At 53.2% G+C, this 17,115-nt stretch overlaps 2 protein-coding genes across 2 annotated transcripts; both read left to right on the top strand.

Moving 5' to 3' along the window:
• Window positions 1-1,996: 1,996 nt before the first annotated feature.
• Window positions 1,997-8,971, top strand: LOC137750455 (uncharacterized). The gene is made up of 3 exons (XM_068524798.1): window positions 1,997-2,056; window positions 6,396-6,541; window positions 8,500-8,971. Exons 1-3 carry the CDS (start codon window positions 1,997-1,999, stop codon window positions 8,969-8,971), a joined length of 678 nt encoding a protein of 225 aa, XP_068380899.1.
• A 21-nt stretch (window positions 8,972-8,992) lies between these two features.
• Window positions 8,993-10,750, top strand: EPO (erythropoietin). The gene is made up of 5 exons (XM_068524396.1): window positions 8,993-9,005; window positions 9,559-9,701; window positions 9,927-10,013; window positions 10,263-10,442; window positions 10,592-10,750. Exons 1-5 carry the CDS (start codon window positions 8,993-8,995, stop codon window positions 10,748-10,750), a joined length of 582 nt encoding a protein of 193 aa, XP_068380497.1.
• The last annotated feature ends 6,365 nt before the right edge of the window (window positions 10,751-17,115 follow it).

Raw genomic sequence — 17,115 nt, 5'->3', positions numbered from 1 at the left:
GGCCCAAATTGTTCTAAACAGCTATGGTCCAGAGCCCTTCAGACCCTTGTGTCTGGGCTGTTCTAAGCGGGAAAGGATAGCCTTCCCTTTGAATTACTGGGCACACAGGTCATAAGTACTTTTTTGTTTGGATATTTGTAGGAGGATCTGATTTTTCATGTTTATCAAACAAGTCACCTAAAGCGATTTTTATCAAAGTGGCTGGTGACCCATATATGGGTCTTGAAATCAATTTACTGGGTCAAAGCCTTTTAAAAAGCAAGTAAAAAAAGTTCAACTTCAATGGTAATATTTTGTTGACACTTTCAGTTACAGATGTGTATATAGACACATATGTGCTAGTTATGACATCAGTTTTACTGTTGGGCGTCAATTTTACTGTTGGGCAAGATCACAGGAGTTTGAAAGCCTTTGATCTAAAGGTTAGTAACAGAATTTGGTTCTAGTTTGCTTGAAGGCAGTTTGGTTTGGGGTTCTGAAAATTAACCTTCTCGTTTAACAAAACCTCTCCCTCTGGCTTGAGTATTCCTGTTGATGAGGGATTCATGCTGCGGAAGTGACTGCCAGCCACTCAGGAAAGTGAACTCCTTACAGAAGGACTAGTGCTTCATTCTAACAACTAAACACATGCTGAGTGCCTACTGTGAGCCAAGGCCTGGGCTGGGCCCTGGGGATGCAAAGATGGGTATAAAATGGCCCCTGCCTTCAAGGAGTTCACCACTTAGTTGGGAAGGTGGATATACCAATTTTTTGTGAAATGAGTAAGATGTGTTATGTAAGAAGAATGGCCACGATACAGAAGTGTGGAGAAGGAAATGGCTAACTTCCTGGTGAGGTCTCAGATGGTTTCACCTTTTGACCTGGGTTTTGAAGGATGAATAGGAGCTTGCCAGGCAGAAGAGAGGGGAGAGGGCATATCAGACAGAGGGATCAGCATGCACAAAGAGGATTCACGAACAAGCAGGGTGTGTTCTGGGACTGGAGGGTCACTCGGGCAGCTAGAAAGTAGGAAGCACTGGGGAGATTTGAGGGAGACAAGGCTGGAGATGTTTCTATCAGGTACCCCTTATCCCCCCCCACCCCAATTCCCCTATCAGCCTTTTTTTTTTCTTTTAATTAATTTATTTTTGGCCCACTGTGCATGGGCTTTCTCTAGTTGCGGCGAGCGGGGATTACTCTTCTTTGCGGTGCGCCGGCTTCTCATTGTGATGGCTTCTCTTGTTGTGGAGCACGGGCTCTAGGCGCGCGGGCTTCAGTAGTTGTGGCTCGCAGGCTCACTAGTTGTGGGGTGCCTGCTTTAGAGCACAGGCTCAGTAGTTGTGGTGCACGGGCCTAGTTGCTCCGCAGCACGTGGGATCTTCCCGGACCAGGGCTCAAACCCGTGTCCCCTGCATTGGCAGCCGGATTCTTAACCACCGTGCCGCCAGCGAAGTCCCTCCCTATCAGCCTTGACTGCAAGACTCCCTTGTCCAGGAGCCCCCAGTAACGGAGTGGGGAGCCGGCAGGGAGCTGGAGGGAACTATGTGTGTCCCTGCACGTATGTGCTCCGCTCTCTGCTCCTGGCCTGGGCCCAGCCGAGGTGGTGGCAGCAGCCTTTTTGCATTTGGTTTGTTTTGGCAGCTACATCTCCCAGCTTATTTGTTTGTTGTTTCTACTCCGAGTTCTCTCACTGCTTGCCAGTGGGGCTTCCCTCAGTGGCAGGTCTGCAGAAACAGCCCCTAGTCATTGCCACCGAAGGAAGAAGGGGTGTGAGGGCAGGTAGGGGGCGTGGGGAAAGCTCCTGCATCTGTTGGAGCCCATGCGTGGTGGATGGGGCAGGGAGCTCTGCATTCCTTCTGCAGGAAGGCCAGTGCCGGCCTCTGCTTCCCTCCCTCTTTGGTTCTCTGAAGTGTCTTCCATCACAGCTTGGGAGGTGATGGGGGTAGAAGGGGCGTCCAGGTGCAGTTTCCCTCCCTTCCTTTTGCTCAACCACTATGGAGCCCACAAAGCGTGCGAAATGACCTCCTACTTCAAAAACAGATCCCCAGAGGCCAGATTTGAAATGCTTGTCTTGGAGGTGAGTGTAGACCTTTTCTCATCATCCGTAGTATTATTGAGCAGCCACTGGTTGTATGGAATCTGTGTTAGGCGCCAAGTCTGCCTGGAGAGGTATAAACTCCTGGTTCTCTAAAAACTAATAGGAAAAAGGACAGATAGATTTAAAAAGACAAATCATTTACATAGTGCTTGGAGTTTTCCTAGCATTAGTAAGGGCTCAAAAAATAGTAAGGGCTACTGTTGTTAGCTTGAGCCATTTTGCTAAGGAATGGTTTGAGCCTCTTCATGGGGATGGGGAGAGGGGAAGGAAGGTGATTTGTGTGTGTTTGGTTTACAAGGCTGGGTTATTAGTCCTGTCGGCTTTTACTTTTGTGGCACGCGTGGCAGGGAAGAAGGGAGGCCCTCAGAACACATGAACTGGTTTGGATGGGCGGATGATCCTTCTAGGTGAGTTTCCAGTGCTTGGTCAGGAGTTGGGGGAACAAACCCTGGAGCCTATGGGGAAGTTGGACTAGAGGCATGTGTCAAATGTAGTTCCTTAGGGAAGGGATATCCCGCTACACAGATTTGGGGGTGAGGCAAATGTTATCCCACCAAGAGAGAAGTCTGTGAAAATGACCACTTATGACTCCATCTTCCTAACGACATTATGGGTGCTTTTTAATTGATGTGTTTTGGTTTAGCCATATTTTCTAGTTGGTCAATGATCCTGTATTGTTTTTGTGATAAGAAAACGTTATTTTTTTTTTTTACAAAGCCTGTTCCTTTGGTCTGTTCCCTAGGTGGGGTGATCAGGGGAGTTCCTTATCAAACTGATGAGATAATTTCAAGGAGAAGAAGCGATTCCATTGCGTAATCCAGTAACTAATAAATATCTGACAAATGAATGGAGGGATACATGCATGCATGCACAGGAGGACAGCTTGTTATTGGCTACCCTATAACAAGTCTCTGCTCCCTTAGAAACACCAAATATCTTTCACTGGAAGTGTGCAAGCAGAGGGTGGAAGTTCACCTTCATGGGATGTCCTAGGTCCCTTCCAGCTCAGAGTTTATGAATCTTGTTTGCTGCAAGAAAAATATACTTTCCTAAAAGTACTAAAATTATTTGCTGGTTGATGAAATAAGACATGAACAGAAGGTCTTGCTTATATACAGATCGGAGGATGCCTCTTTTAAGCAATAGGTTCTCGTAACTCATTGGTTATCAGTGAACCATGAACAATTTGGGAAAATATTTGCTAAACTTGGAGGTTTAAGAGTATGTCTAAGGCTTCTATAAACTACCTTGAGTAGATCTTGGCCTATGTTCCTCCAAGTAGGAAGAGCCTAAAGAGTTCATGCAGGGCTTCCCTGGTGGCACAGTGGTTAAGAACCCGCCTGCCAATGCAGGGGACTCAAGTTTGAGCCCTGGTCCGGGAAGATCCCACATGCCGCAGAGCAACTAAGCCCGTGCGCCACAACTACTGAGCCCGCGTGCCACAACTACTGAAGCCCGCGTGCCTGGAGCCCATACTCCTCAACAAGAGAAGCCACTGCAATGAGAAGCCCGCGCACCGCTATGAAGAGGAGCCCCCACTCGCCGCAACCAGAGAAAAGCCCACGCACAGCAACAAAGGCCCAACACAGCCAAAAATAAAATAAATAAAATTAAATAAATAAAATTTAAAAAAAAAAGAGTTCATGCAAAATCCTTAAGCCCCATGTTAACAAAATGAAACTTTTGTGTTCACGACTGCACCCCTGCAAAGATCTTACATGGGAGAAAAACATTACTCCCGTTGATATCGCCAGTAGTGCTTTAAGTTACGATTTTCTAGTTTTATTTTTGCTTGGACAGGAAAGCTACTCTGACCAACTTAGCAGCTCTGTCTTCTGATAAAGGAGGGGTGCCATGGGAAGGAGCTTGGGAATATTCAGCCATACTTGTGAGCAAGAGATCCTAAGATGGGGCTGACACTTCATAGAAACCTAATCTGGGGAAGTGTTTCTGGATCCCAAGGTGGAGGTCTTGGTGCTTTGGGCACCCTCCTTCAAGGACTCAAGCACTGGAGGAGAGGCAAGAGACAAGTAACCAAGGAAGTTGGCCTGGTAATGCTTCAGGCCTCATTCAGTCCAAGGTCCTTGGGACTTCTCCGGGCCTCCCTTGGGAGGAGACCCATGTTAATGGGACAGGAAACCCCTGTTTGGCCCCAGGCTTTGAATAAACTAAGTGTGAGACTTGTCTTGATATCTGTGTCTTAACCCCTGCCATCCCCCAACTCCCACAGTGATGCCATTTCACTCAGTTTTGTTCAGTGGCAAATTTCTCCAAAGAGCAGTGGATGTGTACACCCCGAGGTACCTCCATCCACACCCCACTATCCCCATGACCTTTACCAGTGAGTTGCTTGGTAAAGGTACAACACCAGAGATAAGGTGTCATGAACCCATGCCCAGCTCCCCAGAGGGAACAGTGGAGGACGCCGGAGGAGGGCTGACGAATATGCTGGAGATTTGGTCTCCAGGCCTCCAAAGCGAGGACAAATAGCAGCCACAGTAAAGCAGAGGGCGCCGTGATAATAGCTAGCATTTATTGATTACCCCGTGCCGGGCATTACATAATCACACGACAGCCCTGGCAAGCGATTACTATAGTTTTTTACCATCCCCAGGCTCAGACATAAAGTCACTTGTCCACGTCAGGTGCTAGTGGCGGAGCTCAGGCCACCAATCTGGGCTCCCTTGTTTGCCAGACAAGCCCCATTAGCCTGCTGATGCCACAGAGCTGCTCGCTGAGAACAGAAACCCAGATGTCTGGTTCTACTGGCTACTTTGTGGCCAAGTAAGCAGAACTTGCCTCAGTTTCTCCAAAGTGACCTTCGCACAGGACTTCCTTTTGCTGTCTGGCAGGAATCCCAAGTCCTCACTCCCTTCCCAGTTCCCCAAGCACCAGGAAGCCCTCCCCCACCACACCCTCCAAGGTCCCGGCCACCTCACTTCCCAGCACAGAAGGTCTTTTGGGCTGCTGGCTGAACTCCCGAGCCCAGCTGAGAAGACACTGCTTGGAAAGGAGGAGGGAGGAGAAGTCCAGAGGCCCCCCCTCATCCCCAACACGACTCCAGGCAGCTGGGACTTCGTGCTGCCTGGGGGTCTGCGACAGCTCAGGGGGCTGTAAATTTGCTTCTTGGATTTTCAGTCTGAATTGGCTGCCAGGAAGACTCCATGGAACAGAGCCTGCCTCCACCCCCGCCATCCTCTGGTTCAGACCCCGCCTCGGGGGGCTGCCTGCTCAGGAAGTAGATGGAGACCTCTCAGGCCCCCACGAACCCAGAGCTAGGTTGTCCAGGCATGGCTCCAGCAAGCATTCAGAGGATGAGTAGCTCACTTCCTCCCTCTACGTCTCCCATTCTCTGGCTGAGGTGTCTGGAGTGGAGGGACCACACAATGCAAACCACACTTGAGGGATGACCATGAACGGGCAACATGCTGGGTGCCCAGTGGCACCAAGGTGAACAAGACCTGCCTACACTGTCCTTTGCTCTCTCCTCTGGTTAACAGAGCACCTGTGCTGCATGACTCCAGAGAGTACCATTCTCATCAGGGTCGATGTGAATGGCGCCCCCTGGAGTTGTGCAGTGCTCAACCTTGACAGCTGTATATGGTGGCCCGGCCAGGAGAAGGCTAAGACGTGTACATAAAGGATGGCAGCCCAGAGCAGGGAGACAGCTTCCTGCTGGGGTATCAGGGAAGGCTTCATAGAGGAGGTAATGCTTGGGTTTGGGCTTTGAGAGCCATAGTGGGAGGGGGAGGGTGATCCAGGTGGAAGGCACAGAGTGAGCGAAGGGCGGGAAGCAGCAAATCATCTAACTGAGCTCATGTGATGCAGGAGAGTGGGAGTGAGCAAAGTGGGAGAACAGGCTGGAAAGGTAGCTGGATGGCAGGGCACAGAGGGTCTTAGTTCAGAGGCAACCGGGAGCCACTGCAGGCTCCTGCTCTGGGGAATGCCACGAACGAGCTATTCAGTGGGAAAGCTACTCTAGTGGCAGGGTTGGGGATAACTGGAGGGGATGGTGCAGAGACCCTCCGCGGTGGTCCTGGCACTGGTCCAGCCCCGTGCCAGAGAAATACAAACAGGCAGATGGAGGGGGCACTGGCGGGGGTGTGGTGGGCATCGGAGGGAGAGCCCTGGGTAGCTTCCTGCTCCTCAGGGTCCCCTGCTGTCAAGGCTGGATGGATGGACCCTGCTGGGCAGTATCCACAAGCACCTGGGTTGAAGTTGGCTCCCAAACGAGCCTCTGCCCTCTTGGTAGGATTACTACAGCTTAGGGATTGGGTGCAGGGTGAGCTAAGATCCTCTCCTCTACCCTCTCTCCCAGGCTGCAATCGCAGCTCTCTCTCCCAAAGCCCCAGCGGATGAGCCAGCATCACCCCTGTCCAGCAGGCCCCAGAGGCTAGGGGCTGGTGCTCAGGGCCCCTCTCCCTTTCTCGAAGGCAGGGGCCTGGGGACCTCTGACAAGCTGGTGTGAGGGGAGAAGCAGGTCCCACAGCCCGAACGGCTCCTCCTCTCCTCCCTCTCCTCCGGCTGTGTCTACTCCCCACCCCCCACCCCGTCTGTCCCCGGCCCCCTCTCCACGGTCAGGTCAGGGCAGTGACGCAGGAGTCAGGGGACCCAGAGAGCAGAGGCTGGGGGGCGTGTGGTGGGTCGGGACAGAACGCATGTGCGGACGTGTGTGGACGTGAGTGTGCGTGTGCTTGTCCCACAGCTGGGATCTTGTCCCAGAGCTGGGCTCTGAGGGCCAAGTGGGGCTGGGAGGCTGCCTGGGTGCTGAGGAGGAAACGGGGACCAGAGGACGTAGTGAGGTGTGCAGAGCCACAGCAGCCAGCACACCAGGTTCGGGGAGGACCCCCAGAGCAGGCTCGCAGTGAGCGGAGGGCAGGGGAGCAAGTCGGGCCCCCATTAGTTCCCGTGAGTCTCTGCCTCCCCACCCCTCCCATTCATCTTTCTGAACCCCTCTTTGATCAGGCTCTTCCCCCCCGCCCCTTATCTCCCTCCCTCACCTCTGTCACCTTCTCAGCAGGCATCCCTGCCTGCTTCATCGAAAATTGCCACCTCCTCCGACACTCCTGGGCCTTTTTAGTTCTTTTAGCCATTGGAGCTCCTCTATCTTTTATTCATTTTTTGGGTTTATCATCCATCTCTCCACTAGAATGTCAGCTCCACCAGGGCAGGCGTTCTTGTCTCTTTCATTCACTGCTCTATCCCCAGGTCCCCGGCCAAGAGTAGGTACTCTTACATGTATACTTCAAATGAATGAATGAATGAATGAATGAATGAATACTTCCCACTCTTTCCAAACAAAATCCAAATTCTTCAGAGGGGCATTCAAGGCCCTTCACAACCTGACCCCTCCCTAACCGGCACCCTAGTCTGATCTCCACCTCTCCCTCCCCCACCCCACCCTTCACCCCAACACACCTGACCCACCAAGCACTTGGCTGGATCGGCCTCTGCACCCACCTCACATCTTTTCCCATTGAAATCTTACCCACCCTTCCAGGCTGAGCTTGTTATCACCTCCTGCATCAAATCTTCCTTGATTCCCCAGCTAGAGGTGAGCTCCCCCTCTTCCAAACTCTCACAGCTCGGATGTGCACACGCCAGTCTTCATGCACAGTTCCGTGTCCCCACCTTATCTCTATTGTAAGCTACAAACTCCAGGAGGCAGGACTTAGGGCTCAACACATCTCTTTGTCCTGAAAAGTTCTTAGTCAACTGTCTTGCACAAAGAAGGCACTGAACGCATGAATAAAATATCTCTAATATCATGGGACTGGGGAGGGAGTGAGTGAACGTATAAATAACCGTCGGTATTTGTAGGACTTCCCTGTCTTTTATGAAAGCTGCATGAGCTGGGACTGGTGCTTTCATGAGGCCCATTTGACAGGTGAGAGCACTGAGGCTCAGGGACTCAGGCCACTTTCCAAGGTTTGATAGGCCAGCTAGCCTTGGACTCCTGCCCCCGGGAGCTTCCCCCCTGCCTCAGGGCTTCCTAGAAGCCACAAAGGCTTAGCTGCCAATCCCAAGTGCCATCACTCTGGGGGTTCACTCTATTTGAGTTCTTAAGAATTTTACCATGCAGACTAACCTAAAAGTTCAATTTCTGGGTTTTCAGGGTCCTCAAAAGTGAGGAGTGGGGGAGAAAACCCCCTCAGATTTCTTGCTTTGTGCGCCCCCATTAAATTCCTCAACAAGAACACTGGTTTCTAGAACAAGAACTGGGATCTTGAGAAGGAGGCCCCTGACTTGCCCCGCCAGCACCTTCCGGGCTCCAGCCCTAGCTGCCTCGCAAGAACCCAGACAGTCCCAGCTCTGAGTCCCCGCCCAAGACTGGGACGCCTCCTTCCCTGGGGGGACGTCGGGGGTCCCCAGCCTTTCCCGGAATGGCACTGCCTTCTGCCCGTCCCGCTGCGCGCACGCAGCCGCCCCTCCCGGAACCCCGGGGTCCGACGACGGGCAGCCCCGCGCCCCGCGCCCCGCACCCGCCCCTGCGGCAGCTCGGCCCCTGCGGCAGCTCGGCTCCCGCCCCGGCGAGCCCCCGACCCAGGCGTCCTGCCCCCGGCTCTGACCCCTCCGGCCCCCCCCCCTCCCGCGACCCCTCACGCACACAGCCCCCCCCAACCCCCCACACGCACGCACACAGCTGATAACAGCCCCGACCCCCGGCCGCCGCCGCAGTTCCCCGGGCCAACAGTCCCCGGGCCAACCCCGGCCGGCCGCCTCGCCGCGCCGTCCTCCGGACCCTGGCCCCGGGCCCTGCGCGCTCTGCCCCGACCCCGGCTCGGCGCCCCGGACGGCGGCCCCTTCCTTCGGGCGGCGGGGTGGCCCTGCCCCGCCGAGCTTCCCGGGATGCGGGCCCCCGGCGCGGGCACCCGCCGAGCCCCAGGTCGCTGAGGGGCCGGGCGAGGCGTGGAGATGGGGGTGCGCGGTGAGTACTCCCGGCCGGGGGAGCGCCCGCCCGCCCGGCCCCTGTTTGAGGAGGAATTTACCGCTGGGGCTGTTGGCCCCGGGGTGGCCGGGTTCAAGGACCTGCGACTTGCCAAGGACCCCGGAAGGGCAAGGGGGTGGGGCAGCCTTCACCTGCCGGCCGGGCTGGGGGAGTCCCCGGGAAAGTCGGAATCTGAGCTGGAGACGCGGTGGAGGATTGGGGGGTCCAGGGAGAAAGAGGGGCGGCTATGTGGGTGACGAGGAAGCTGATACCTGGGTCTGGGAGCAACAGCCCGGATCTGCGAGAGGGGAAGCCTCTGTCACACCGGGATTGAAGTTTGGCCGGGAGAAGTGGATGCCGGTAGCTGGGGGGTGGGGTGTGCACGCGGCCGCGGGATTGAATGAAGGCAAAGGAGGCAGAGCCTGAGCGCTCGCAAGGTTCGGGTCGGGAGGACTCGCGGGGGCAGAGCAGCGGGATGGGTGAGCGTGCACGTGCAAAGCACCCCTTCTCCTGCAAGTCCTGGCCTCACGCTCCGCCCGGCTCTCTCTCCTAGAATGTCCTGCCCTGCTGCTTCTGCTGTCCTTGCCGCTGCTCTCTCTGGGCCTCCCAGTCCTGGGCGCCCCCCCACGCCTCATCTGTGACAGCCGAGTCCTGGAGAGGTACATCCTGGAGGCCAGGGAGGCCGAAAATGCCACGGTGAGGCCCCCTCCCCAGGACCTTCCACAGAACTCACCCTCAGGGGTCCAGGGTCTCCCCCAAGATCCAGGAACCTGGCACTTGGTTCAGGGGTGGAAGCGGCGAGCCGGAGCCCCCAGTAAAAGTAATAAGAGTGGTAGTCCCCAGTGCACACCTGGAAGCTAGGTAAGGGGCGAAGCCAGCAGGAGCCCCTGCGGCCCCTGACTCCAGGCTCGTGCATTTCAGGTGGGCTGTGCTGAAGGCTGCAGCTTCAGTGAGAACATCACTGTCCCAGACACCAAGGTTAACTTCCATGCCTGGAAGAGGATGGAGGTGAGTTCATTTTTTCCTTCCTCTTGGGGAGTCTCATTTTGGGAACCTCCTAGGGCAGGAAGGAGGATGATAGAGAGAGAGGAGAAACAGAGCAGCAAAGATGAGGGCTGAATGGAATACGTTCATTCATTTATTCATTTGTTCATTCATTCATTCATTCAACAAAACTTCTGTTTGCTTGGGGCTGCTGAGAGGGAGGAGGGCGGGGCTGGCTTGGGCCAGCTGACTCCGAGTCTCCGCTCCCTTTAGGTCCAGCAGCAGGCTGTGGAAGTCTGGCAGGGCCTGGCCCTGCTCTCAGAAGCCATCCTGCAGGGCCAGGCCCTGTTGGCCAACTCGTCCCAGCCATCCGAGGCCCTGCAGCTGCACGTGGACAAAGCTGTCAGCGGCCTGCGAAGCCTCACCTCCCTGCTTCGGGCGCTGGGAGCCCAGGTACGTGTAGGACCCTCCCTGGCACTTGTGTTTGCCCTTTCTGTAAAATGGGAGAAGGGCCCTGCCAAGGAATCCCTGCTGCAATTCTGTCCCAGATTCCATCTCCTGCCGGGGTCCCCAGCGGTAACCTTCTGTTCTCTCCTTGGCAGAAGGAAGCCGTCCCCCTTCCAGACGCAGCCTCCTCTGCAGCCCCGCTCCGAACATTCACTGTTGATACTTTGTGCAAACTTTTCCGAATCTACTCCAATTTCCTGCGGGGAAAGCTGACGCTGTACACAGGGGAGGCCTGCAGGAGAGGGGACAGGTGACCCGGTGCTCCCACCCCGGGCACGTCCACCATCTCGCTCACCACCACTGCCTGTGCCATGCCTTCTGCACCTCCACTCCCAACCCCTGTCGATGGGCCATCAGCTCAGCGCCAGACTGTCCCACGGACACTCCAGGGCCAGCGGTGATATCTCAGGGGCTAGAGGAACTGTTCAGAGCTCAACTCAGATCTAAGGATGTCACAGGGCCAGCCTGAGTCTCCAAAGCAGGAGGAATTCAGAGAGTTCAACTTAAACTTGGGGACAGCGCCATGCAGGGCAGACACTGAAACTCATCTCAGTGCCCTGCAGAACCGTGATGCTGCGTGATGCTGGGACAAGCTGGAGGGCAAATAATTCCTTTTGCACCCAGCAAGCAGGGAGAGGATGGACTGGAGAATTTAGGGGGCAAGCGTGAATTCTCCGGGTCTCATGGGGACTCCGTGACAGCAGAGCCCGCTGGATGAGGAGGGTGGTGGGAGCCGTGAAGATGGGATGGGGGCTGGCTCCTGGCTCTCACTGGGTCCAAGTCTTGTGTATTTTTCAATCTCACTGGCAAGAACTGAAACCGCAACCTGGCTCTTGGCTTTTCTGTTTTCCCGGGAGACCCCTACCTCCCTGGCTCTGCCCCCATCCTGGCAGCAGGCAGCAGGTCCGGGAAACCAGAGGTGGAGGGGGCCGGGCCCTACGTGCTGCCTCGCATGGCCTGTCTGACCTCCTGACCCCAATGGGCTTGAGGCCACAAGCTCTGCCCACGCTGGTCAATAAGGTGGCTCCATTCAAAGCTAGTCCTCAGTAGGCAGCTGCCATCTGGCCCAGGATAAGTCTTTTTTTTTTTTTTTTTTTTTTGGCTGAATCGCACGGCTTGTGGGATCTTAGTTCCCCAACCAGGGATGGAACCTGGGCCCCGGCAGTGAGAGCACAGAGTCCTAACCACTGGACCGCCAGGGAAGTCCCCAGGATGATGTCTTTAGTGAGCCTCGGCTGCCAGCAAGGACACAGGAGCCAGGAGGAGGGGCTCCTTTGGGGGTTGGTGGCAGCTGCCAATGCTGCCTGCTGGACCCTTATTATTTTCTGTCTCTTCTCTGTGGCCGCTTCTTCTAATGCCACAGCCCCAGCATCAGCCTTTGCCATCTCAGCACACAAGCCCCCTCTAAATCCAGTGGAACTTTCCTTGCCTGGGGATGGTTACCATGAATGCTCTACCCTGAAACTTGCCAAAGGGGCAGTAGTAGATTGGGGTACAGTGGGAACCAACTTCCCAGACAACCATCTCGTTGATCAATCACTCTGCCCAGAGCTACTGCAGGTAGTTCATTTATATGACCTCATTTTATTCCTCACACAGCCCTGGGAGAATGTCACTGCAGTCATTCCCGTGGTACAGATGAAGAAGTAAAATACCTCGCCCAAGGCCAAGATGACAGGAATCCCCCATCATCCCAGCACTCACCCCCTTCCCTCTTCTGCTTATTTCTGCCACATAAGCCCTCCCAGTTCCCCTGGGATGGGGGACACGGGACAAACTCACTCAACCTCCACACTTGATCCCTACTTGCTTCTTCCTTTTTTTTCTTTTTGGCCACACCGCATGCGGGACCTTAGTCCCCCAACCAGGGATCTAACCCGTGTCCCCTGCGGTGGAAGCACAGAGTCTTGACCACTGGACCGCCAGGGAATTCGTACTTCTAATTTTATCCTTTCCCCTGACAATCAATTTCAAATTCCTTCCCAGAAATAATGTTTCAGCTGCAAAGTAACGCCCAAGAGAGACCTGTGCAGACAACAAAAGCTGTCACAGAACTGTGCAGGAACCCCCGATCCTGGCCATTATCGTACATGGGGAGGGAATCGGTCTTTCACTTATATCACAAAACGGAGAAGTCAGCCTGCACCCCGGCAAATATGCACAAGGCAGGGAATGTTTTGCAATCTGCAGCAGGAAGAATATGGGCAGGTTGGGGGGTTGCAGGGTATTTGCCAAGTATATGTGTGTGAGAGGGTAGGGGTGAAGTTGTGGTGGGAGGAGTCAGCCAAGGGCAGGACCCAAGGAGAATTTTCCTGCTGGCCAACCCTGCTTCTGGGCTACAGTGCCCTCTTCAGGCCCTCTTGGGAAATGCTAGAGTAATCTACAAGCTATAGAACCCTGAGGACTCTGACCTTGTGCATTTCGATAAAAATTCATGTTATGGTTTCCACACATGCCATCCCGTTCTTGCTCCACCTCTGTGAATCAGGAAAGAAGGAATCTCTCTTTCTCGCTGGCAAAACTGAAGCTAAGAGACTTGTCCTGAAGCCCAGGGAATCCAGCTAGTAAGTTACAGCTGGGACCTGAACTTGAGATTTAGGACTCATAACCCCAAAGTCCTGTCCACCTTTCAGCCTGATGTGCTGCCTAAACATCTCCTGGATCTTTTTTCCTCCTGACCTTAGTCCTCGACTTTGTTTCAGACTTCTTACTGCTTTCAATTAAAAAAAAAAAAAAAAAAAGTAGTTAACAGAACCTGAAGTATATGACCTGGGTCAGGTGTGATGGGCGAGTAGGTTAAGAACATAATTTTAAAACATACTTTATTCCACATTTATGGAGTGCCTACTGTGTTCCAGCCTTTGCACTAAGTGCTAGGAAGCTTGGAAAGACGGTCTGTGCCACTCACAGCCCAGTGTCCTCCTAGAGCGGGCAGTCCCCTGGCGGCAAAAAGACGGGTGCTCATGAATGAAGGTGTAGATATAGCCAGCTTGGCATGTGACTGAGTCCCGAGAGGTGGGGGGCCGAGGGGCCTGGATGGGAAGAACCTGGTGACACCCACAGTCCCTGCGAAGAGACACAGATATGCAAGGAGGGCGTTGCCAGATTTCCCAGGTTCTTCAAGTGCGGGCCAGGGGTGTAAACTTTCTTCTGCACTACTGTTACGATGATTAACAACATATTGATCTCTGGCACTTACACGATCTGCTCTGATTCTCACCATCACTCCATGAAAAAGGAGGACAGTGGGCACCATCCTCTTTTGTCAGACAGGGAAACTAAAACTAAGTTCCTCCAGGTAAGTGACCAAGCCAGCTCTTCCGACTTCCGGGTGGGACAGGAGCCAGCTCAGCCCGGTTCTGAGTCAGCGGGTTACATAACTGTTTCATGGAGATGCGTTCTGTTTGTAGAGTGCTTTGCGATTTCCAAGGTGCTTTCCCGGGCAGCCTCACATTTGCTCTCCTCACCCCATGAGGGAGGCAGAGACAGGAGAGGATCCCCATTTTGCAGAGGAGGAAACCGAGATCTGGAGAGATTATGAATGGGTCTGGCCCAGGGCGTAAGACACTGAGAGGAAGCGTCAGGACCAGGAGCCAGGCTCTCGGACTCTGGGTCCCTCTTCTACTAGAAGCAAGGATCATGGGGAGAAGAGAAAGCAGAGGGAGTGGACAGAGGGGAGGAAACAGCTTCAGTCAGCGAGGCATGAGTCCCATCCATTTCTCTCTACCAACTCTTTCCCGCTCCATCCCCTGCCCCTGGTGCCCGCTTCCTCCCTGGAAAGGCAGAAAGTGCCTATGACCCTCCCCGCCACCAAATCTCCCAGCACTGGGGCCCACCTCATCTGCCTCCTGCAGCGCCAGCTCCCACCTTGACTGCAGCCTCTTGGCTTTGGGTACCACTGGCCCGAACGCTCTTCCTGGGCCTGAGCATCAGGCTGACCAATGCATCCGCCTGACCCCAGCCTCCAGGCCGGCCACCTGGGATTCTCCTGGGACTACTCAGTCTACTGGTCTCCCACAGTAGGTGATTGCTGCTACAGCTGAGTTAGCTAAATGAGGCCTCTCAGACACTGGAATCTAGGCTGAACGTTAACTACATCATTTCCAGCTGGTCAAGGCTCATTCCTCTTAAAATTCCATCATAAAACTGTGACATTATAAAAGATTATTGGCAACAGAAAAACAGATAGCAGGATGGTTTCCCAGCCTATGTGAGTCATGCCCAAATGTCTATAAACTCCCTCCTCGATTCTAAAAAATGAGTTATTAAAAAAATTATACCACCCACACACAATTTCTGGTTTTTAAAAAACCTTAGCTGTGCTGGTCTCTCTATCTTACAGATGAGGAAACTGAAGCCCAGAGCAGATGAGCAAAGTGCCCAAGGACACACAGGGAAGCCAGGACTGGCTGCAGTTTCCTGGAGTGATTCCCAGGTTCTTCCACATCCCAGGGTCCCTCACACCTATTCTTGCCAGTCTTGTCAGGTGACAAAGCCTCTGGGGCCTCGCCCGTTCCGGACTCCCCAAAAGGCAGAGCCCGTGGCTCCCTCCCACACCACAGTCCCTCCTGTCCTGCCTGAGCACCAACCCCCCACCCCCAGACAGGCTGGAAGCTGTAACCGTGCAGGCGCCAGAGGGAGGTCAGCAAGAGCAGCCTTCAGAGGACTTATTGCCTAACCTGGAGGGGCTGGGGATCAATTGGCTTCTGCTGCTCTTCCCTGGGTTAACCCTTTCCTGGCTCTGTCCCTCTGTTGAATGCTCTCCTAACCTGCTCTGGAGGAAGGGGAGATCGGGGTTTGGGCTGGGCATCCTTTATACCCCCGGCTTTGATATAAAGGGGCAGAGGATCTCTCTTTTTAGGGGTTGACCCTTGCGTGGGCTCTGTGGGTGCTCACTTGGGCAGAAGGAGTCCCCAGGACTCCGAAGGGGGTGGGGACTTCCCGCTCCAACACCTGGGGCATGACAGCACCGGCCCCTCCCTGACAGCTCATGAGAATGGCTGGCCCAGACAACCCTGTCACATGTCAGGGGCCAAGGCCAGGCACCCTGGGCATAGATTTGATAGTAGGGACGGGGGCTGCCAAAGTAAAGGGAATGAAACTGAAGATCTCTAGGAACACCTGGGTGTGGGATACAGGAACTCTGGATTCACGATAGTTCAGCTTGCTGCCAGGCCAGCCCACCAGCCAAGATAGAGCCATGAGCAAGCGTCAGTGCTGTTTTTAAAAAGCGGCAAAACCACCCTCTTAGCTGCATTCTCATGTAGACTTGCTATTGATGAAACTGATAAAGGCAGATCTGCTCGGGCTGGGGTGGGAGGACCCCGCCCCCATTTGGATGCACTTCAGGGAACCATGGGACTTGGCAGGACACCACGTAGGGACCGTCAGCACCATGCCCTTCTGCTGGGCAATTGACATCATTTCTCTAGAGCTCAGTTTCCACATGCGGAAAATGAGGACAAGAATTTTGCGATGAAGAGAACATGAGATTGGCACGTGAAACAGGCACATGAAAATATGCTCAACATAGCTAATTGTTAGAGAAATGCAAATCAAAATTACAATGACGTATCACCTCACACCGGTCAGAATGGCCATCACCAAAAAAATCTACAAATAGCAGATGCTGGAGAGGATGGGGAGAAAAGGGAACCCTCCTACACTGTTGGTGGGAATGTAAACTGGTGCAGCCATTATGAAAAACAGTATGGAGGTTCCTCAAAAAACTAAAAATAGAGTTGCCGTATGATCCAGCAATCCCACTCCTGGGCATATATCTGGACAAAACTATAATTCAAAAAGATACATGTGCTCCTATGTTCATAGCAGCATTATTCACAATAGCCAAGACATGGAAAGCACTTAAATGTCCACCGACAGATGAATGAATAAAGAAGATGTGGTACATATATACAATGGAATACTACTCAGCCATAAAAAAGAATGAAATAATGCCATTTGCAGCAACATGGATGGACCTAGAGATTATCATGCCAAGTGAAGTAAGTCAGAAAGAGAAAGACAGGGACTTCCCTGGTGGTCCAGTGGTTAAGACTCCAAGGCAGGGGGCCTAGGTTCAATCTCTAGTCAGGGAACTAGATCCTGCATGCCGCAACTAAAAGATCCCGCATGCTGCAACTAAAGACCTGGCACAGCTAAATAAATAAATATTTTTTAAAAAAGAAAGAAAGACAAATACCATATGATATCATTTATATGTAGAATCTAAAATTTGACACAAATGAACTTATCTATGAAACAAAAACAAGTGAAACAGACTCACAGATATAGAGAACAGACTTGTGGTTGCCAAGGGGGCGGGGGGTGGGGGAGGAATGGAGTGGGAGTTTGGAAGTAGCAGATGCAAACTATTATATATAGGATGGATAAACAAGAAGGTCCTACTGTATAGCACAGGGAACTATATTCAGTAGCCTGTGAAAAACCATAATGGAAAAGAATATGAAAAAGGATATATATATGTACAACTGAATCACTTTGCTGTACAGCAGAAATTAACACAACATTGTAAATCAACTATACTTCAATAAAATACATTTTTTAAAAAAAGAGGGAGAACATGAGATTCAGTTCGGTGAGCAGGCAAGAATTGCTG

The sequence above is a fragment of the Eschrichtius robustus genome, chromosome 16, assembly GCF_028021215.1.
Source record: "Eschrichtius robustus isolate mEscRob2 chromosome 16, mEscRob2.pri, whole genome shotgun sequence".
Taxonomy (NCBI): domain Eukaryota; kingdom Metazoa; phylum Chordata; class Mammalia; order Artiodactyla; family Eschrichtiidae; genus Eschrichtius; species Eschrichtius robustus.
This window is presented reverse-complemented; position numbering and strand designations above follow the sequence as displayed.